The sequence below is a fragment of the Xyrauchen texanus genome, chromosome 1 (genome assembly GCF_025860055.1).
Source record: "Xyrauchen texanus isolate HMW12.3.18 chromosome 1, RBS_HiC_50CHRs, whole genome shotgun sequence".
NCBI classification, from domain to species: domain Eukaryota; kingdom Metazoa; phylum Chordata; class Actinopteri; order Cypriniformes; family Catostomidae; genus Xyrauchen; species Xyrauchen texanus.
In genome coordinates, this window is record NC_068276.1 from 59,489,411 (window position 1) to 59,512,231 (window position 22,821).

Genomic DNA, 22,821 nt, shown 5'->3' on the forward strand with positions numbered 1-22,821 from the left:
ACGACTGCTTTCAAATGCTCACATGCATATGAGTGCATGCCTTTACTCCTTATGCACTGAAATGGATCATTACTCAATTTAAAATAGTGAGTTGTCCTTTAATGTTTGTAAAACTGCTAATGAAATTAATTAAGCATGTGCTGCTCGATTCAGCACACACGTGAACTAGTGAAGCCACTGATACAGTGAAAACACAGACTGGTCAAAAAAACACATTTTACGAGCATCATGCAACGTGCTTCTTGCTGTAGATGAAAGAAAAGAGAGCTAATTTACTGTAAAGTGCACCGCGCCTGCAGACTATACATTTATACAATTAAATAACTGCATTTTGTGCTTTAATAATCACACTGGACAATATAACCAACGTCTTAACTGAAGGTGTGAAACTCCCGGCAAAACAGAAACTACCACAGAACCAGAAATTCCGTTTTGTCAAAATAAAAGTTTGATTCAAAATAAAAGCTTAACTGGAGAATTGAAGAAAATTCCAAAAGAATTTGGAAAAAAATAACAAATAAAACTGATTTAATAGGGTCAAACTTAAAACTTGAAGCAACATTCACTTAATGTGACACTCTTCAAGGAAATATGCAATTGATTTAATATTTATATTGATAAATTTAACTTGGTTAAATAGGCTAAAGGCGTGTGTTCGATAGCATATTACCTATTTTTTTATTTGTTTATTATAATGTATTTTGGTATTGAAATTGGTATCGAGACTCATGAAATTTTGCAGGTATTGTGACCGACCACTGACATTTTGGTATGGCGACAACCCTAGACAGAGATGATCAGTGTATGGATAGTTGAATGGCTCATGATACTTCCATAGAGAACAATAAAGGAGCCAACTTGCAATGTTTTCTAAGTTCAACCCAATCATAAATCCCTAACCTTAATTTGATAAAAATCACTTTTGTGTACCACGGAATAAAGAAAACGGGGTTTGGGACAACATGCATCAGTCATTTTTATTTCCTAAATCAATATGAAATGAGTAACCAAATTTGCTCACTGATATTTCTGTTTTTTTTTTTAAAGTGTTGGATAGGAGCCTTGTTAAAATGTGATGTTTTTTAAATTTCACCCTGCTCTCTAGCGGTCATTATCAGTATCGGCTGTTAAAAATATCCCTATATCGGTCGGCTTCTAGTCTACAGCTGGTATGTGTGTTTTGTAAACCTCTGGTATGAAAGACTTTCACCAGTGGCATATAGAAACACAAAACACACACTGACCTCCACACATCCAGCACATGCTCTCCATGCTAGCAAGCACGCATGCTCTGTGCTGTCTCTTACAGGTATGCTGTGATCCCAGTTCTGTGGTGTGGCTATTGGTTTTTCCAGTTCCCAAATGACCTGAATTTCCTGCAGCCATCCAGTGTAACTCTGCACTGTGTTTTATGATTATGGCATCCCAGAGGAAAGATTCATTGTTCAGATGTTGCTCTTTCTGAGCTCAGGAGAATTTTAAGTCTAGTTGCAGATATACAGTACGTTTCCACAAAGCTAACAGACATGAACTTAAAGCCACAAAACCTCTCCTCCTGTCCTCTACAAACTGAACACTCTTAAAACACTGTGTGGTGGATGAATCAGAGCAGGTAGAAAAATAACCACCGTACTGTGGTCGTGTTCGATCACATTATTAACTGCTGGTAACCAGGGAAGGAGCTTTCAGTCAAAACACAGACGAGACTGGCATAACATCGTCAGACTGATGCTTTAATCACAGAGCTCTCTGTCTGCATCTACTCTTTCCCACAACATTTGTGTCAAAACAAGATTCCTCCCAAACGGTCACATTTATGAAAACTTTAATATTGCCAAGAGGTATCAATGAAACTAGTTTTGCACTTTTACGTCTGTAATTTCCATTGCAGTTCTCCTTGCGTTAAAGGGATATTTCACCCAAAAGTGAAATCTGTCTATCATCATTTACTCTCCCTCATGTCGTTCCAAACCTGTATGATTTTTCTTTGGTATAACACAAAAGCAGATTTTTTTTGTAGAACAACCTGGCCGCTCTCATGTAGTGCAAGTGAATGATGACTAATGGTGGAAATTTGTTTTGCTTCTCGTTGCTTGCGCGATTTTGACCGCTGGATTAAATTTGTTTTTAAACTCGTATTTGCGCGAGTAAAATGAGTACTCGAGTATCCCCCCTTCTCTTCCGGACAAGGACAGGAGGAGGGCTTCTACAACAACTTATCTTTCCGCCATCAACCATGGCCGATATCACAACGATTTCTGCTCTGTATCTGTTGTGGAAATCCCAGATATGTTGACGATTTCTTCTGCTACTACGTCAGTACGTCTGTGACATCCAGACAATCTCAATGCTGATTGGCTTTCGCGACAACGCATCATGCGAATGTCTCGCTCGGGTTGAAAAATGTCAACTCCCGCGAACACGTGAATGAAGCGAAATCGCGTTTTCGCTTTGCGCCATTTGCTGCATTCGCGTCTTTGCATTGAACGCTCTTCGCGTTTTGTGTGAATGCACCATAAGGCTTTCATGCTCCAAAAAAGAAACGTGTAGTGTATTTTTACACTTGTAAAATGTTTTAAATGTATTGTTTTTTTCAATAAAAATGGCTAGTTTCAAGATTATCAGTATTTCACACCTTTTGATTTGTTGGACAAAATGTTTTTTTAAATAACTAGCTTCATGGCATACCATGCGATCTACACTTGGTTTTCGAAAATAGATCAAATTGAACTATTTCTCACACACACACACACACACACACACGTAGTGTTTCCATGTTTTATGGGGACTTTCCATAGACATAATGGTTTTTATACTGTACAAACTTTATATTCTATCCCCTAAACCTAACCCTACCCCTAAACCTAACCCTACCCCTAAACCTAACCCTCACAGAAAACATTCTGCATTTTTACATTTTCAGAAAACATAATTTAGTATGATTTATAAGCTGTTTTCCTCATGGGGACCGACAAAATGTCCCCACAAGGTCAAACATTTCGGGTTTTACTATCCTTATGGGGACATTTGGTACCCACAAAGTGATAAATACACGCTCACACACAAAGCATTTTTGTAACTGTTGGATTTACTCAAAAATCCATTAATTTGAATTATGTAATGTTTATCAAAATTATATTAGTAAAACTTAAAATATGTCGTTTTTTATTTTATTACATAGTATTCAATTTGAAATTTGTTATAACATATATATATTTGTTGAGTGCACATTGAGAGTCCCATATCTCTGAGATTTAACCATTTCGGGCCTATAAATAAAGTTACAAAGAGGAATGTTTGTTCTGAACTTGAATCTAAAAGGATTTTAAGATATCTTTTAATATGTTATTTTGTTGTTGTCATTTTTGGACTCTCACCATTACCATATAATTCAACAAGGGATGCTGCAGTCAACTGATTTTAGAAATAGACCTACCCATCTCTGTGTAAAATTAAAATAATGAGGCTGCCACCTTTTTAAGATTTCTTCATTTTGACCAGTAGTTTTGCTCAAATCATGGGCGAAACTTGTCATTTTGACTTTCCTGGAGTGCTCAGTAAATATTGGTTCAGGGTGTTTCATATTTTAGCTTTAATAATTAACTTTTATCTTCAGATATAGTTTGAACAAAAGCAGAACAAAACTTTCAGCTAGGAAAGTTTTTTAAATGTGGTTGATTTGACACGGGATAATGCTATTGTTTTGTTAACAATGGTTGGCTATATTTGTCACTGCACAAGGTATAAATCAGTTAAACAATTAACTTTTTTTATTATTATTATTGTTGCATTTTTATTTTCTCTTTCCATTTAAAAACTATGAACATTTCTGTTTCGTGAACTGTATATGCACAATGCCGAGGCCAATATCATCTGATCAGCATGAATGCATGAACTACAATCAGTAAACTAGGTCTGTTAGTCCCAATTCATAAAAATCTGACTGGTATGTGACATTTGAAAAAGTCGAATTTTATCCGTCCGACTGAAATCAAACTTTTAAAATGCATGTAAAATTACTGACTGTGGAGCTTGAAAGTCCTTTTTCACTTTCATTATATTGAAAATAGTGGCCAGAGATATTCTTCAGAAATTCACCTTTTGTGTTCCATGGAAGAAAGAAAAACACACGGGTTTGGAACGACATGAAGGCAAATAAATAAAGACAGAATTAGCATTTTTGGTTGAACTATTCCTTTAACAGACTGTTTTCCTGTAGAAGTTATGAGCCCATATACAGAACACTGCATGTCTTTCTTCCTGCGTCGTAATGGTAGTTACAGCTACAGAGTTCTCAAACAAAGCATTCAGTCATCGGCATGAATTACAGATTGGGGGACAGCACAAGAGTTTTTAGACTCTGAGGTGTTGTCGGGATGGAATGGAAAATAAACGTCACTGGGAGGTTTCCTCTTCCAGTTGCGGCAGGGGGCAGGAGCTCCCGTGTGCCTTGGCAGACCCTCAAAGTGCCTGAACTAGTCTCAGAATGCTTTGCACGTGGGCCTCTGAGCTTGATTGGGGTGTGCGCTTTGTCAGCTCATCAAAGACCTGTAAAGAGAGCACAACTACATGCCATACTGAACAAAAAGCAATGATGTTTTAAAATGCATTGCCTGTGGGTAGACACGGCATGCATTACCATTATTGACAATACTTCGGGTTAGGGGTTCATTCAATTCTCATCAGTATACGACATGTCTTTAGACCACTTTCTGTGATAATCGTATTAATGAATTAACTGAACTGATTTTTCTCTTTTGTTCCCCACAGCCTGCATCTTCCGTTACAACGCTCTCTCTTTAGTCTATCTTCTGTACCTGCTGCTGTTACCATGGTTTCAATGGCCAAACAAGCACACACTACAAGGTGAGACAGTTTCTCAATGCTTTGTTTTTTTTAATGTCGCAGTACTCTGTCTGGCAGGAAACCTTGATAAACTGCGAAACAATTTGATTGCTACATGAATGAATGTGTGTGACAGGTTGTGGTATGTTGTTTTGGGGAATTACGTAAAAACTGCCATCATCTTCAAATGGGACGCCCGTGGACAGTTCACAGACTCTCTGGTGCATATTACGCATGACATATTTTTAAGAAAAAAGAACTTTCTTAAGAAGTATATTTGGGAATACAAAATGTTCTTTTTTTTTTTCTCCCCAATTTGGCATGCCCAATTCCCAATGCACTCTAAGTCCTCGTGGTAGCGTAGTGACTCGCCTCAGTCCGGGTGGCGAAGGACGAATGTCAGTTTCCTCCAAATCAGAGACCGCCAACCCGTGTCACAATCACGTGGCTTGTTGAGCGAGTTACCGCGGAGACATAGCACGTGTGAAGGACTCACGCCATCCACCGCGGCATCCACGCACAACTCGCCACGTGCCCCACCGAGACTGAACCACATTATGGTGACCACGAGGAGGATCCACATGGGGTATGTGACTCTACCCTCCCTAGCAACCGGGCCAGTTTGGTTGCTTAGGAGACCTGGCTGAAGTCACTCGGCATGCACTGGGATTCAAACTCGTGAACTCCAGGGGTGGTAGTCTTTAATTCCACTGAGCTACCCAGGCCCCCCCGGGAATACAAAATATCCTTAACTTTTTCTAAAGTTCCAAATTAAGATTAAAATGACAGTTATGAAGAAATTTCTTCTTGAGAATGTTTTATGAATCCGGTCCCAGGTTTATATCAGTCAACTGGGAAAAACATGGCATGTGCAAGGTACCATGGTGCTAAAGTTACTGCTTCAAAGGAATAAAGAATTGCTGGATTTGACAAAGTTGGCAAATGGCATTGAGTTTTTGGAAAATATATAAGGTTTTATTTCTGACGCTTGGAAGGAAACAAGACAACTGTATATTCCTCGAATTCAGAGTTATTTACATTAAATTACATTTACACGTGTCAAAGGCTTTTATTCAAAGCAACTTGCAGTGCATTCAAGGTGCTTATAGCATGTGCCGTAATACACAGCTATGGAAAAATTTAAGCGACCACTGCAAAATGATCAGTTTCTCTGGATTTACTATTACTATTAGGTGTGTGTTTGAGTAAAATGAACATTTTAGTTTTATTCTATAAATTACTGACAACATTTCTTCCAAATTCCAAATAAAATATTGTCATTTAGAGCATTTATTTACAGAAAATGACAACTGGTCAAAATAACAAAAAAGATGCCGTGAATAATGTAAATAAAACAAGTTCATATTAATTTCTAAACTACTCAATACTAATGTTTTAACTTCGGAAGAGTTCAGAAATCAATATTTGCTATCCACCAGTCTTTCACATTGCTGTTAGGTGACATTATGTCACTCCTGGCACAACAGTTCAAGCAGCTCGGCTTTGTTTGATGGCTTGTGGTCATCCATCTTCCTCTTGATCACATTCCAGATGTTTTCAATGGGGTTCAGGTCTGGAGATTGGGCTGGACATGACAGAGTCTTGATCCGGTGGTCCTCCATCCATAATCAGGGAACATTGAACCACTGTTACCATGGTTTCAATGGCCAAACAAGCACACACTACAAGGTGAGAGTTTCTCAATGCTTTGTTTTTTTAATGTCGCAGTACTCTGTCTGGCAGGAAACCTTGATAAACTTCGAAACAATTTGATTGCTTCAGCAAGGCTGGAATCGTCTTTGTGAAGGACGCAAGAATCGAGCCTCGTACAAGGTTGTCCTGGAAGAATGAGTGGCTATATATATCATTGGGGCCACGAAAGATGCCGTGGCAGTATTTGTTGTTGGCAATAAGCGCACGTGATCTCCGGATGTCGTTAAACTATCGGGGGTGTTTAACTATCTCTCTTGGGCCCCCTCCCCTGAAGCTCTCCCCTTTTACCCCCTTATGGGCGGTCTTGACTCCCAAACCAATAAGTGCTGACATTCAAGAATAGTAATGAATCGGTTTGCTAAACCATGTATTTACAGATCTCGACAATCGATTATAAACATTAATAAAGTACTAACTATTCATTCCTGCTTAATAAAACAAAATGAGACTATGAAGTTTAAAAGATAAAATAAAATAAAAATAACTGGAATAAATAAAATGCTCTCAAAAGTGGTTTTATGTTTGGCTTTTCCCATAATATACTAAATAAATCAAATATTTTATGTGTGTGTGTGTGTGTGTGTGTGTGTGTGTGTGTGTGTGTGTGTGTATAAAAACTTCAACAAACTCTTCAGCTTCCCAATAAACATTTAATATGACACGCCAGTCACTGGTCACACATGTCGTTCTCTCTCGCTATCTATTTTGTAAGTGCTGACATTAAAGAATGCTTAAGCAATTAGTCAGTTTGCCAAACCACAAGTTGACTGACAATCCATTAGTCCATTATAAACCACCAGCCATTCATTCCTGCAGTATTAGACAGTATGAAACTACAAAGATCCACAATGCTTAATAGACCTATTTGGCTCTCTTGGTTTTGTATTTGGCTTCGCCCATTTGAGCACCTGTTTTTGTGATGTATAGTTTTAAGAGAGAATAGTTCAGGGCTTTGATCCAGTTTTGATGTCTTTGGTTTTCTCAGGGAGCAGCACTGAACAATGCTTTGGGATAAGGTGCATCATCAGTCATATCACTTACAAAGTGATATGCTGTAACAAAGCAAATAAGTATGAATTTTCTGTAAAAATGGAGTGGCAAATTATCTTTACCTGCGAGACTGAATTTTTTATCAATGGCAAGTTGTGCTGCCTACCAGTAATGTTAGGGCACCCAATGACAAACACACTGTGTTTTATCTCTGGGCTGTAGTCCAGAGCACTGTAACTCACAGCAGGTGATCAGCATAGCCACTTCCTGTTTAAGAGGTTAAGAGTGCTGGACACAAAGGTGTTGGCAGTATATACACTTAATAACAGGGCTTGATTAACAAGGTGCTGATGGTAGTTTTATGTTCTGTATAAAAGAGCCGCTCAAACTACATACAGGCTTATAACAGTATGTGGCTGAGTGGAGTGACGATAATAAATACTGATGATAACGACACGCCTCCAAGCTAAATGCGTCTCGTCACCACTGTCAGAAGTCCAGGATTGTGTTTCTACTAAACCAAACTGGTTTCTGCAGTGCATGCACAAATGTGGCTTAAAGGGATAGTGTTACAGTGATGCAAATTGGGGTGATATGTGTTTATTTTTCCTAAAAACAATGTCACAATGCAAAAATCCTTAATGTTCCTAAATTAAGTGTTAGTTTTATTTATGCAAAATATATATATATATATATATATATATATAATGTGTGTGTGTGTGTGAGTGTGTATTTATCACTTTGTGGGGACCAAATGTCCCCATAAGGATAGTAAAACCCAAAATTTTTGACCTTGTGGGGACATTTTGTCGGTCCCCATGAGGAAAACAGCTTATAAATCATACTAAATTATGTTTTTTGAAAATGTAAAAATGCAGAATGTTTTCTATGAGGGTTAGGTTTAGGGGTAGGGTTAGGTTTAGGGGATAGAATATAAAGTTTGTACAGTATAAAAACCATTATGTCTATGGAAAGTCCCCATAAAACATGGAAACACTACGTGTGTGTGTGTGTGTGTGTGTGTGTGTGTGTGTGTGTGTGTGTGGAGTGGTGGTGGTGTAGTGTGTACATAAGTGTTAATCAGAAGGTCACTGGTTTGATCCCCACAGCCACCACCATTGTGTCCTTAAGCAAGGCACTTAACTCCAGGTTGCTCCAGGGGGATTGTCCCTGTAATAAGTGCTCTGTAAGTCGCTTTGGATAAAAGCATCTGCCAAATGCATAAATGTAAATATGTAAATATACACACACACACACACATGAAAAATCATCTTAAAACTGTTGTGTTTTGTTGCATTCTGTTGTACTCCATCTTTACGTCTTTGAACACATATCACCCCAATTTGTATCACCGTAACAACATTTTACTTTTACTATTCCTATTGTTTTCAATTATTATTAAAATGTATTATAGTAAAAAAGATGCCATTGTACAATGATTTTTAAAATTAAAATCAGCAAAAATGAAAGGCACTACTACTATTATGTAATTTTTTTTTAAATACAATTTAATATATATAGTAAAAAAAATATATATATTTATATATTAATTTCTAACAACATCGTTTTCCAAAGTGTGCATTTTCAAGTTTCGATGGTGGAAAATGCTGTTCCAGTGTGGATGAGAGGCGTTAACGTAGCAAAATCAATGCACTGTCAAACAAAAACGTATTTGTGTTGATATTTTTATTAATATGATAATACTAGAATGAAAGAGACCTCATGTCTTTAAAAATAAATGCCATGAAGCCTCCACACGTGCTATGTCTCCGCGGTAACTCTGGTTGCGGTCTCTGATGCGTAGGCAACTGAGATTCATCCTTCACCACCCGGATTGAGGCGAATCACTACGAGCCACCACGAGGATTTAGAGTGCATTGTGAATTGGGCATTCCAAATTGGGGAGAAAAGGGGAGAGGGAAAAACTGAGATGGAAGTATTTCAGTTGATTTACCTCCATGAAATAGGTTTGGAATTCCAACTCTGTCTAATGATAAGTCATAATAATAATAATACGAGATGGCAAAATTTATAGATTTAAAAAAAAAATTATCTAAACTTGCTCATCTAAAAATGCACAACTTTTAAATCTGTTGAGAAATAAACAAGACAACAAATGATTTTAAAATGATTTTTCCTAAGTCTAATCCCTTATGCTCAAATAATACTTCGGTTAGTCATGAACGCTCAGCGTTCAAGAACAGGATATGGGACGGAAATCTTGTTATCAGCCGAGTGCTTGAGCACTGAACACGTGCAGCCTGATTTTTCTAACCGCGCGTCTTTCAACACAGAATGCGCATGCGTCTGGAATTATTTGCTCAATTTAGTGGATCCACACTCAAATTTGAGCCATTGTCGTCATGAAGATTCGCTAGGAGACGAAGGTAAAAACAACAACAGTGGATGTGCACGTAAAGAGTGTGAGAGTGAGGAAGTCAGGAGATACCTGCATATGGATAACTTGAGTCTGAAGGAATATAAAGACATCCTTATGGGTCTAAACTCCTGAAGAGAAATAGTCCAGTGTCTCATAGCAGTCGTAGCACTCATGCATTTTCGCTTTACCCAAACCCTAAACCTAGTCATGATTTGTGTACCATGGAAGAAAGTAAACATCAGGGTTTGGAACAAGACAAGAAATTCGTAGTTCTGGTTATTGACATACATCAGTCATTTGAATTGCATAAATAAATATGGAATGATTTATTCGCCGCATTTATTCAATGACGTTGCCTTCCTTAAAGTGTTGGATAGGAGGCTAGCTCAAATTTCATGCCTGTATTGTATTGTATTGTATTGTATTGTATTGTATTGTATTGATACTGTATTGGTGCCTTAAAGTTTTGTTTGTTGACAGGTTGGAGTTGACTATGGGAATAAAAGTTGTATATTTTTGTATGAGCCAAGTTGTACGATATCTTGAGATTACACTATCTCATACAAATGATTATGTGTTGTCATGAGACTATGTTGGGAATGTTGGCTAATTTCCACCGTCTGGACATTTGTAGGTACACACAAGTGAGGATAACATAATATAAATGAAATTATGGTCTTCTAAATGTTTTTTTTTTGGTAGGGGATATTCTGGCATGTACAGAATTCCCACTCAGAAAACCCCTGTAAATGCCAGCCACAGTAAAACGAAACCTGATAGTGAACAATATTAAGGGTTTAAATGAAAACCATCTTGCTTGTTCACTACTATGGAGTAACTGCTCATTCTGTGGCCAGGAAATCTGAGGAACACCAGGCCTGTTGTGAATAATCACAGGCTTAAAAGCTTTAGGAAAATGTATATCATGTTGACAAATGTTAGCCAGGGCATATTTGGGTCATAGTCACAGTTTCCACAACTATTTAGTGTTAGACTTCGGAATAGGGAATGGCTAATATTTTAACTCTTACTGAACTAGTTACCTTTGACCTTTTTGTAGAAAGACACAGTAGTAAATGTTAGCAGATACATAAGAGCAGCTGACTAGACCGAGTGACTATTTGCACATACAGTATGTTTAATAGCACCTCCTTGGTATCCAGACCACTCCGTCCCTCGCTGGATGGCCGGGAGGTAAACCTTGTGTTCCCTTTTGTTTGGTGTTTGCCGGCCGTGGTACCCACATTTTCAAAGAATGGTTTCCTCACTCCTTGAGTCACACAGCCGGTGTTTACGACTGGCGTAATCACGGCAACCGGACAACGAGCACCTGCGGCGTAGATGCCATGAACGTGGGCCCCCCCGCCGTCACTTGCCCAGCTGTGCACGTGCAATAGAGCCTGTCCCTCCAGCTGAGATGAGGAAAGGGTTCTACATCCCTTAATCCATCGTGACAAAGAAAGGCAGTGGGTTGCGGCCAAATATTCTCACATAATCCTGAGACCCTGACCGGGCTATGTGTCCAAGGTTACCAGGTGGTGGTGAGTGAACCTGCAAGCGAAGCTGCCCTGGAGGAGGCAGACCCAGTCTTATCGTTGCTGTGTCCGGTGCGTGCTTTGTGCTCCTATTTGGATCACACGCAGAGCTCTAGATGCTCTGAGCAGATCTTTGTCTGATTTGGCGGACAGCGGAAAGGGTTTTCTGTCTCCAAACAGAGGCTTGCCCATTGGATCATGAATGCCATCGTACTGGCATACCAGGCCAGGCCGTGCCCGCCCCTTTGGGAATGAGCACACACTACGAGGAGTCTGCCATCCTCATGGGCACTGGCCAGTGGCACCTGTCTAGCAGACATCTGCAGGGCAGCGGGCTGTGCAACAACCAATACCTTCAAGACTTTTTGGTCTTTGGGTTGAGCCGGTTTCGTCCTGTGCATTTTCAGGTATGAACAGGTAAGGTTACGAGACAGCTGTCCAGGTATACCGCTTGCGTACAGTGCCTTTCCCCTCCGTGAGGCAAAGACGTGCACTTCTTTCCCATGCGAGTTCACAAACCTGTGAACCCTGGATGCCTTCCTCCCTACTAATATGCCCTGTACTGGGATAGGTGTTCCACAGGTGCCGACTACTCCGGTAACCCCCTGTGATGTATTTTTCCACGGTACGGTCTCCCTGTTGGCAGACCCATGTCTCCCTTGAGCAGAGCTTTCTCTCCCCGGCCGCTGTGTTTGTAGAGCTCCTCCCCTTCGAGGCAGGACCTACCACCGCGCCTCTTCTATGTGCGGCGGATGAGCCCACGTGTCCTATTGCCACATGTTACCTCCCCTTCGGGCAAGATGTGGTCTCCGTGGGGTCTTTTCCCCCTGAAAAAATAGGAAAGGATAAGAACACCTTCCCCAATGTGTATAATAGCCACAGGGGTGTGGGGAACTTCATGACGTCTTGTGGGGTATTGGGTTACATGCAGACTGATGCACCAGCTATTACGCATGCAGCAGCTTGCTTGCACCTGCATTGGCAGTTCACGTAACATGGTTCAGCCGTTTTTCTATAGGGAACCCTAGTGTCACTGCATCAACACAATGTCGAGTGAGTGACATTTGGGGAACATCTCGCTGACTGTTGTAACCTCCGTTCCCTGATGGAGGGAACAAAACATTGTGTCCCTCTTGCCATAACGCTGTACTAGCAGCTGAAATGGCCGGGACCTTGTCTCAGCTCCTCAGCACAAAACCTGAATGAGTGGCCGCATTCCAGCTCCAATAATACCCGTATGTCCGGGGGAGTGGCATGCAAATTCCACCCGCCAATTCTCATTGGCCTTTTCTCAAAGATTGGAGGTGTTTGGGGCTCCCAAGAGTGACCCCTAGTGTCACTACATCGACAAAATGTCTTGTTCCCTCCATCAGGGAACGGAGGTTACAACAGTAAACAAGACATTTTGGGAGGTTGTCTAGGACATCTACTTTGTGTATGACAGGAGTCATTTTTCCAACAACGGACAGATTGTTTCACTTTTAATAGACTTTCACAATTTCAGTGGGTCAGAAGTTACACTAAGTTAATTGTGCCTTTAAGCAGCTTGGAAATGAATCTCCCAGAAAATTATGTCAAGCCTTTAGGAAATTAGCCAATTAGCTTCTGATAGGCTAATTGGAGTCAATTGGAAGTGTACCTGTGGATGTATTTTAAGGCCTACCTTCAAACTCAGTGCCTCTTTGCTTGACATCATGGGAAAATCAATTACGCAGCCATCATACCACTCAGGAATAAGACTCATTTTGTCCTGGTTTGGTGCGAAAAGTGCAAATCAAACCCAGAACTACAGCAAAGGAACTTTTTTGAGAAATGTCCACTGGTCTGATTAAACAATTATTGTACTGTTTGGCCATAATGTCCATCTTAATGTTTGGAGGAAAAGGGGTGAGGTAAGCAGAAGAACATCATCCCAACCGTGAAGCATGGGGGTGGCAGCATCATGATGTGGAGGTGCTTTGCTGCAGGAGGGACTGGTGCACTTCACAAAATAGATGGCATCATGAGGAAGGAAAATTATGTGGGTATATTGTGGGTCTCAAGACATCAGCCAAGAAGATATTGCTCGGTCACAAATGGGTCTTCCAAATTGACAGTAACCCCAAGCATACCTCAAATTGTGGCAAAATGCCTTAAGGACAACAAAGTCAAGGTATTGGAGTGGCCGTCACAAAGCCCTGACCTCAATCCAATAAAACATTTGTGGGCAGAACTGAAAAAGCATGTGTGAGCAAGGAGGCCTACAAACCTGACTCGGTTACACCAATTCTGTCTGGAGGTATGGGCCAAAATTCCAGCAACTTATTGTGAGAAGCTTGTGGAAGGCTTCCCAAAATGTTTGACCCAAGTTAAACATTTTTAAGGCAATGCTCCCAAATACTAACAAAGTGTATGTAAACTTCTGACCCACTGGGAATGGGATGAAATAAATAATTCTCTCTAAAAACCTTGTAACTTGTTATCATTTTATTGTAAATGTACATACACGCTGAACTAGGTTTTGAGTTTCTATTTCAGATTTGATTAAAATCCCCTGAATATTCAGAGCCATTTTAAACCACCGGTACCAAGAAGAAAATGGACAAATATCAGATGTCTGTTGATCTGGATGTTCATCTGGAATTTTGTTAGATTTTTTCTAGGCATCTGAAGTCAGACAGTGGCAGTGATATGCCAAATCCCTTTCATCTGCGCCACCCTTTCTCCTCAACAACCTGTTTTGAATGCTTTCATCCAGCAGTCAAGCTCATATTTGAACCGTTGATGAGGATAACATGTTGCTGCTTTGATGACTTGACCATATTTGAATCGTCTCCGTTTATAATCTTGTAACTCGATGCTTTCCAAGAAAGGCAAGAAATGTACCTATTAAATCAATTCAAGGATGGTGGTTAATGTCAGAGCTGTTGTCTAGCAGTTAGAGCATGTGGGCGGCACAAGTTTGAATCCGGCTAACAGACTTTCCTGATGTTGGTAAGTACAGTTTTGGGTGAACTGTCCCTTTAAATCGGATTGATCTCTAATAACTGTTGTTCTGATTGTTCCACACATATGCACACTCGCATTTCATGGCGATGAGACATTCACATGTTTTCCCACAGTTACAATATGTGAGTGAGAGGAAAGATCCAGAAAGAAGCAGCACTCTCTGGGGTGTGTGTGTGTGTGTGTGTGTGTGTGTGTGTGCCACGTGCCTTCCGCTGCCAGGGTCACAGTTCGGGTTCAGGGTTTTACCCATGCTGGTTATGCCGGAAAAGAATTATATAAACTGCTCTTTCTCACATGATTCACTTCCTTAACCAAAGGATGTTTGTAATACTCTTGAGAAGAACAGCTTTTTATGAATAATTTGTTTTTCATAATGATGTTTGGAAAATGATACCCTCGGTGCTTAATGCTAGATAAATATATACCCTTAATGCTAGATAAATATAAAGTCAGCTCAGTCTTGCACTTTGAACTCTGTCTATGATTTGCATAATGCAAGATTATTGTTTTACATTTATGCATTTGGCCGACGCTTTTATCCAAAGCGACTTACAGTGCACTTATTACAGGGACAATCCCCCCGGAGCAACCTGGAGTTAAGTGCCTTGCTTAAGGACACAATGGTGGTGGCTGTGGGGATCGAACCAGCAACCTATTGATTACCAGCTCAGTGCTTTAGCCCACTGCGCCACCACATGACACCATGGCAATCCCATTGTCTTTTTTGGACATGTAACATGGTAGAACCTTTTAGAACCATTGAGTGCCATGATTACCATATTCATATTTACATTTAGTGCCATGGTATTTTTGTTTTATTATTAAATACTGTGGTATACAAATATGGTAAACATTCAGTATTATGGATTTTTGTAAGTTTTATTAAGTATCATGGTACGTGAATATGTTAATCATTTAGTACCATCATATTCGTTTATTAAATACTGAAGAATATGAATATTATAAACATTTAGTTCCATGACATTTTTTAATTAAATACCATTGTGTATGGATACCGTACACATTCAGTTCCATGACATTTATTAAAAACATTAAAAATAATATTCTGGGTTCAATACAAGGTGAGCTCAATCGACAGCATTTGTGGCATAATGATGATTACCACAAATTTTGACTTGTCCTTCTTTTAAAAAAAATAAATAACCCTTCCAGTGAGGCACTTAGTGAATGGAGGCCAATCCATATACATTAAAATACTCACTGTTTCAAAAGTATAGCCACAGGACGTAAACAATATGCTTGTAAACATGATTTTTTTTTATAAAATCACGTGCTAACCTTTTCTGTGTAAAGTTATAGCCAATTTTACAACTTTGTTGCCATGACGGTGTGATGTCAACAAAACTTTAAATCCAAAAACAACTGTAAAAGTTACGATTTAAACAACTTTACAGCTCAAATAATACAAGAGTTTACAACAGAAGAATTCATTTAAAAGGTAAAAAGGTATAAGCTTGACATTTCTGCCTTTACCCTCCAAAAATTGGAACAAGACGAGTCGAAATACATTTTTTGTTGTAATCAACATTATTCCACAAATGCTGTCGATTGAGCTTAACTTGTATTAAACACGGAATATTCCTTTAAATACCATGGTAAACAGATACAGTAATCATTTTTTATAAACTATCAGGATATATAAATATGTTAAACATTCAATTTAATATTTTTTTTTTAAATCAAATAGCATGAAATGCAGAAACCGTAATAATTTATTACCATGGAATTTTCCATTAAATACCATTATATATGAATATGGTAATCATTCATGGTATTTCAACGGACTGATAATTGTGATGAGGAGGAAGGCGTGGCCGGGCTGTGAGGGTGCACGGTTGGCGCTGAATCAGATGATCAGCGGGAGAGCGAGATAAAGGGGTACCGGAGACGCCAGTTCGAGAGAGAGAGAGATGGACGTAGCCGCGTTTCATGCGTGTCTGTGTTTGTTTATGTTTGTTTTATGTTTAGTTTCTTATTAAAGTTTACGTTTATTGTTCAGCCGGTTCCTGCCGCCTCCTTGCCCACTTTTGAACTGTTACAGTGGTGCCGAAACCCGGGAAGGAGGAGGGATGCTCTGCCACGGAGTCCTCATTGCTGCCGTCTGCCTGGGGATAGAGTCGCCGCTGCCGGCCGCCGAGAGCCGGTGGAACTGCTACTGTACACCTAGAAGGGGAGGAGCGGTTCCGTCCACCAGGGGTCGGAGGAGCGGTTGAGGACCAGGCGACGGTGTGTCAGGGGACAGGCGAACAAGTTTATCTCTCTCTCTCTCTCTCTCTCTCTCTCTCTCTCTCTCTCTCTCTCTCTCTCTCTGTGTGTGTGTGTGTCCGTTTCGCCCCCATGTTCCCAGAGATGGGGTGGACCACCGGCTGACAGAACAGCCGAAAAGGCAGCGTCTCCCCTCCAGAGATGGTGGGCTAAGTCAGTCCGGTGGTGCCACGTTCTGAAACGAGGATGTGGCTGGGCCGTGAGGGTGCACGGCCGGCTTGAATCAGATAATCAACGGGAGAGCAAGATAAAGGGGAGCCAGAGACTCCAGTTCGAGAGAGAGAGAGAGAGATACACGGCCATGCTGCTTGTGTTTGTCATGTGTTTAAGTTGACATTTACATTAAAATTTCCATTTACTGTTCAGCCGGTTCCTGCCTCCTCCTTGCCCATCCTTTAACTGTTACAAAAACATTTTGCACCTTGACTTTTGAATGTTACGTAAAGTCACTCAATCAGGTTTGAGCTTGCCAAATCATTAAAGCTCTTGCTATTGTGGGCAATCTTTGGGCATACCGTCTGAGACGAGGTTATTTTTATTTTTCAAATTGGAAATATTGAAATTACATTACTCTGTTGTATTGTACTGTAGCAATATGCCAAAATATACAGTGTGAATAACAGCAGAATAACCTCAAAATTGGCTGCAAACTTCCCACAGCTGATGTGTAAAACCCTCGCTCAACTTTCGTAGATGGACTGTTTATTTTTTCCCACTGACTTCAGAGTGATGTAGTTTTGTGGAACATCTCATAACGGCCCCAAAGATTTCACAGTCTCGCTGTGGCGTATAGCAGGTTAACGGTGCGCGATGAACTGGCCTTTTATTGGATGTCCCTGGAAAAAACCGGAGCAAATTCCAAGACAAACTGGAAACACAAATAAAGATTTGCAGAGGCCTTTCAGTGTGGTGCTGCAACTTTCATTCTTACCCAAATGTCCTTGCTCAACTCTTCAGGCCAGAAAATCGCTGCTGCAACCAAATCGCACAGAGGGGTCCAATTACACAGTTCATTTCTGACACTGGTTGGTCATAACCTCATCGTAAAGTAATGTGTAGTCACATAAAATGATGTATATATCCAATAAGCAGCCTTTAAATGTGTTAACAGAATTGTTCGAAAGCCAGTGTTGTTTTAAGGTTGATGATTAAACAGGTTTTTTTCTCAAGTAACTTTCAGCTGTTCACTGTAAACCCTAATATTGTAATTACTGGAAAAATCAAGTTGTCTTAACTAAACATTATTTAAAATATCATATTTTGGGCTCTTTACACAAATATATATGTTCCTTGAACTTATTTATCTTAAAAATCTACAGACTTTTAAGTGTTAAGAGCTCAAACGATTGAGTACAAAATTGAGGCTATGGGGAATACCCACAATGCCTTGCGCTTGAATTATTTAATTATGTTTTCTTGGACAAAGGGAACTTATTGGGGCATTTATATAGTTGTACATTAGAATTTATAGAGGTTTTAGTACTGTTGTAGTACTATTTGTGTTATATATATATATATATATATATATATAACACAATGCTCAAATGTTTATAATATATATATTATAGTTTTGTGTGATGTCAACATTTACATTTTACGCATTTGGCAGACGCTGTTATCCAAAGCGACTTACAGTGCACTTATTACAGGGACAATCCCCCCGGAGCAACCTGGAGTTAAGTGTCTTGCTCAAGGACACAATGGTGGTGGCTGTGGGGATCGAACCAGCAACCGTCTGATTAACAGCCCTGTGCTTTAGCCACTACGCCACCACCATTTGGGAGATCTGTGTCCCCTTGTTCACACTATTTCAGTTCTTTCTTGAGCATGTGCAGCTGAAGTACAGCTATATATGCATTTCAAATGAGAATAATTGTTTATTGATTTAATAAGAATAGGTTATAATCTTTATTTGAACTGTGTTGTTGTATGTGTCGGTGTTCTGCTCTTAGATTGTTTTTTTCCCCCTTTGTGGCAGAGCCCTGACATGTTCCTTTTCTATGTCTTGTGTCTGGATTCAGTCACTTCGGTTGGTTTGGTCTATTTACTTTATGGCCGAGTCCAGGCACTTGTGTTTTGTCTAGCGTTATGTGAATGCACTTGGTTTTGTATTTTCTCATTTCCTTTTGCATTCGTGTCTGTCTTGTCTTCAGTGATTACCCCGCCCTCTTGTTTGCCTTGTTACCTGTTTGGTAATTAGTTTATTCGATTTCTCTCCCTTTATAATCTCCCTTTGTGCTCTGTCTGGTGCCAGTTTGTTGTGGGATGTTGCTTGTGTTTATGTCCCCTTTTATGTCTCTGTCTGTCGTGTTCCTGTCCAGTCAGATTTCTGTTAGTTCCCCATTCCAACCCAGCCCGTCATTGTGTTGTCGCCCTGGACTGTGTTTGTTTGTCCCCTTCGGTGTATGGGAAGTTTAATGGTGCAAAGCTCAAATGTTTAGTTGTGCTTAAATTTGAACTTTATAGCCCATTTATACTTTAACTAGTTTTTGTTCATGTCAGCTTGAGTGTGTGCCGCCATTAAAGTAAAAGGGGACATACCAAATACTTAGATACTCCGAAATTCATCTCCGTCTTGCGGGAAAATTTAGGCGAACACCTCAAGCAAAACATCTTAACCATTAAAGAGTGGGGTCCATGATAATACACAGGATGGGTAGTGTTCATTATACCTCAACTTGTGAAATGATTTATTATCTCAATTTGCTTAACATTCACAGACCTCGGGGAGCCTGGGTAGCGCAGTGAGTATAGATGCTGACTACCACCCCTGGAGTTTGTGAGTTTGAATCCCAGGGTGTGCTGTGTGACTCAAGCCAGGTCTCCTAAGCAACCAAAATGGCCCAGTTGCTAGGGAGGGTAGACCCACATTGGGTAACCTCCTCGTTGTCTCTATAATGTGGTTTGCTCACGGTGGGGTACGTGATGAGTTGTGCGTGGATGCCGCGGTGGATGGCATGAAGCCTCCACAAGTGCTATGTCTCCGTGGTAACTCGCTCAACAAGCCACGTGATACGATATGCGGCTTGACGGTCTCAGATGCGGAGGCAACTGAGATTCGTCCTCCGCCACCCGGATTGAGGCGGGTCACTACACCACCATGAGGACCTGGAGCGCATTGGGAATTGGGCATTGGCAGGAATGCACATTCACAGTCCTCCCACTGTTAGTATTTATTTACATAAACAGCCCTGAGAGTTGAAAGTTAGAGTCAAGGCTAACTAGACACATCTTTGTTGCAGGTCTACTTTACAAAATGCAAAACATTACTCTGCCTAGCATTGAATTGTCCTAATACCTGTACTCACAAAAGTTAAATACTCACACATGTGCTTACTTTGCACATACATGGCTGTGCTGTTGGAAAATAATCCTAGAAATCCCATCTTTGTGTGGCTGCAATGCAAACCCTGCAGTTAATTAATTATTACGAGAGGTTCTGCAAAGCCTGTAAAACTGTTGTTGTGACAACCATAACTGAACGCACGCTATTAAGTGCTGTAGCAGGTATTGGTCAAACCACCAGAAAAAAAATCTGCACCAAAAAATTACAATTCTGTCATCATTTCACACCCTAACAAACCTGTATGACTTTGGTGGAACGCAAAAGAAGATATGTTCACACTGCTATTATGCATACAACGAAAGCACACAGCGACCAGGAGCTGTCAAGCTGCAAAAAGGACAAACAAGCTACATAAAAGTAGTTGTTATAACTACAACCATATGGTGTATTTTTATATAATCTGACAAGTATCTTCCATATCTTTCTGTGCCATCTATAGCTCTTTTCCAAAACCTATAGCGAGCATTTAAAGGCATTGTAGGGCCTTTCCAGACACAAAGTTAATCCCAAAACACCTTCTTTTGGCCAATTTCTAAAGCACCATTTCATGTATACTTTAAAGAGAATGCTCTCCCAGAATGCATTGCCATGAGCTTGTGAAAAGAAATATCCAATTGTGGATAATAAATATTAGGGCTTTATTAATGCATATGTAGGCCATTCCAAATCAGTCACTTGTGAGGTTTTATTTCAACTAGGATACTTCCTTCAAAGGCATCTGCCCTTTGTTTGCCCTACTAGATTTGAGTAGAAGCATAGTGTTTTCTAATCTGTCTCAACTGTTTAATCATTTTTGTCAACCTTCCTTCTTTCGCCTTGTCTCTGGTTTCACAGTATGTTTCCTCTCTGTTTTGTAGGACACACTGGACGATTCATCAAGGCTCTCTTCAGCACCAGTCTGATATTCCTCCTGGCACACATCTGTTTTCAGATTTGCCTCTATACCATCCCAAGTCTTGATGATGCACTGGGACACAACTGTAAGTCTGTCTTACCCTAACCATAGATAAGTGGCTGCCAGTTTAGTGGGATGGACAATCAATGACCGATGCTGATATTAAAATCGAAATGGAATAACAAATCTAGAGGGTGCCATTGGGCAGAAAGTGTGTGTGTGTATATATATATATATATATATATATATATATATATATATATATATATATATATATATATATATGCAACCCCAATTCCAGAAATGTTGGGACAGTATGAAAAATGCTAATAAAAACAAAAAGGAGTGGTTTGCAAATTATATTCTCCCTTTGCTAACTACAACTACACATTATATGGTGTTTTAACATATGAATGTAATTTTGTATTTCAAATGTACAGTCATTTCAAATCAGTTGATTGCAATACACGCCAAAAAAGTTGAGACGGGCAATTTAAGACTAATAATAATTTGACGAGTTAATATAACAAGGCGCTGTTAAACAGGTGAGGCAATGTCATAGTATATAAGCAGCCTTCAAAAACAGCTTAGTCATTCAAGAGCAAGGAGTATTCGAGACTTGTCAATTTAAAAACATTTTAAAAGTAAATTCTTCAACAAATAATCCAGCACTTTTAGTACAATGTTCCCCAAATACAAAGTGGAAGGATTTTGGGCATTTCACCCTCTACAGTGCACAATATAGTTAAAAGATTCAAGGAATCTGGTCAAACCCTGGTGCATAAAGGGCAAGACGAAAACCACTTCTGATTGCGCGTGATCTCTGATCTCTCAGACGTCACTGTCTTAAAAACGTCATTCATCTATAATGGATATCATAAACATGGGTTTGGGATTACTTTAGTAAACCTTTCAGTCAACATAATTCACTGCTGCATCCACAGATGCAAGTTAAGACTTTACTATGTAAAGGAGAAGCCGTACATCATCACTGTCCAGAAGCGCTGCCGACTTCTCTGGGCTCGGTCTCATCTTAGATGGAAAGAAGAACAGTGGAACTGTGTTTTTTGGTCTGAAGAGTTTTTTTTTTAAACACAGCCGTCGTGTTCTCCGCATCAAAGAGGAAAAGGACCATCCAAGCTGTTATCAGCGTCAGGTCCAAAAGCCAGTGCCTGTATGGGCCAGGGGTGTGTCAGTGCCCATGGCATGGGCAACTTGCACATCTGTGAGGGCACCAATAATGCATACAGTTATGTAAAGATTTTGGAGCTGCATATACTTCCATCCAGCGTTGTCTTTTCCAGGGACGTCCCGACATTTTCAGCAGGACAAATACATTCCACATACTGGCCGAATAAGCAGAGTGTGTGGGTGCCTGCAGTCCTGACCATCTCCAATTGAGAATGGGTGGTGCTTTATGAAGCACATAATACGGCAACGAAGACCTCATACAATTGTGCAGCTGAAGACCTGAATAATGGATGAATGGGGGAAAATTCCACTTTCTAAACTCAACAAACTTGTGTCTTCAGTGCCCAAATGCTTAAGTCTTATTAGAAGAAATGGTGATGTTACACAGTGGTAAACATCACGACTGTCCCAACTTTTTGGAGCATGTTGCAGTCATCTGATTTGAGATTACTGAACATAAAAAAAGCAATAAAATTCACAAGGTAAAACATCATATAATGTTTAGTTGTAGTGCTTTCAATATAGCAAATGGTGAATATAGTGGAGTTAAGTGGAGATAAGTGTCTTGCTCAAGGGCACAATGGTGGTGGCCGTGGGGTTCGAACCAATGACCTTCTGATTAACAGTCCTGTGCTTTAGCCACTACGCCACC

At 40.0% G+C, this 22,821-nt stretch overlaps 2 protein-coding genes across 2 annotated transcripts in view; one reads left to right on the top strand and one right to left on the bottom strand.

Moving 5' to 3' along the window:
• The window catches only part of LOC127642770 (uncharacterized), a 371,536-nt gene that overhangs the window by 137,663 nt on the left and 211,052 nt on the right, over positions 1-22,821 (bottom strand). The gene's annotated exons all lie outside the window — the stretch shown is intronic.
• piezo1 (piezo-type mechanosensitive ion channel component 1) overlaps positions 1-22,821 on the top strand; it is a 119,129-nt gene that overhangs the window by 25,767 nt on the left and 70,541 nt on the right. Inside the window, exons 2-3 of the mRNA XM_052123436.1 lie at positions 4,771-4,866; positions 20,941-21,063. Coding sequence (XP_051979396.1) covers positions 4,771-4,866; positions 20,941-21,063 — 219 coding nt within the window. The remainder of the gene's footprint in view (positions 1-4,770; positions 4,867-20,940; positions 21,064-22,821) is intronic.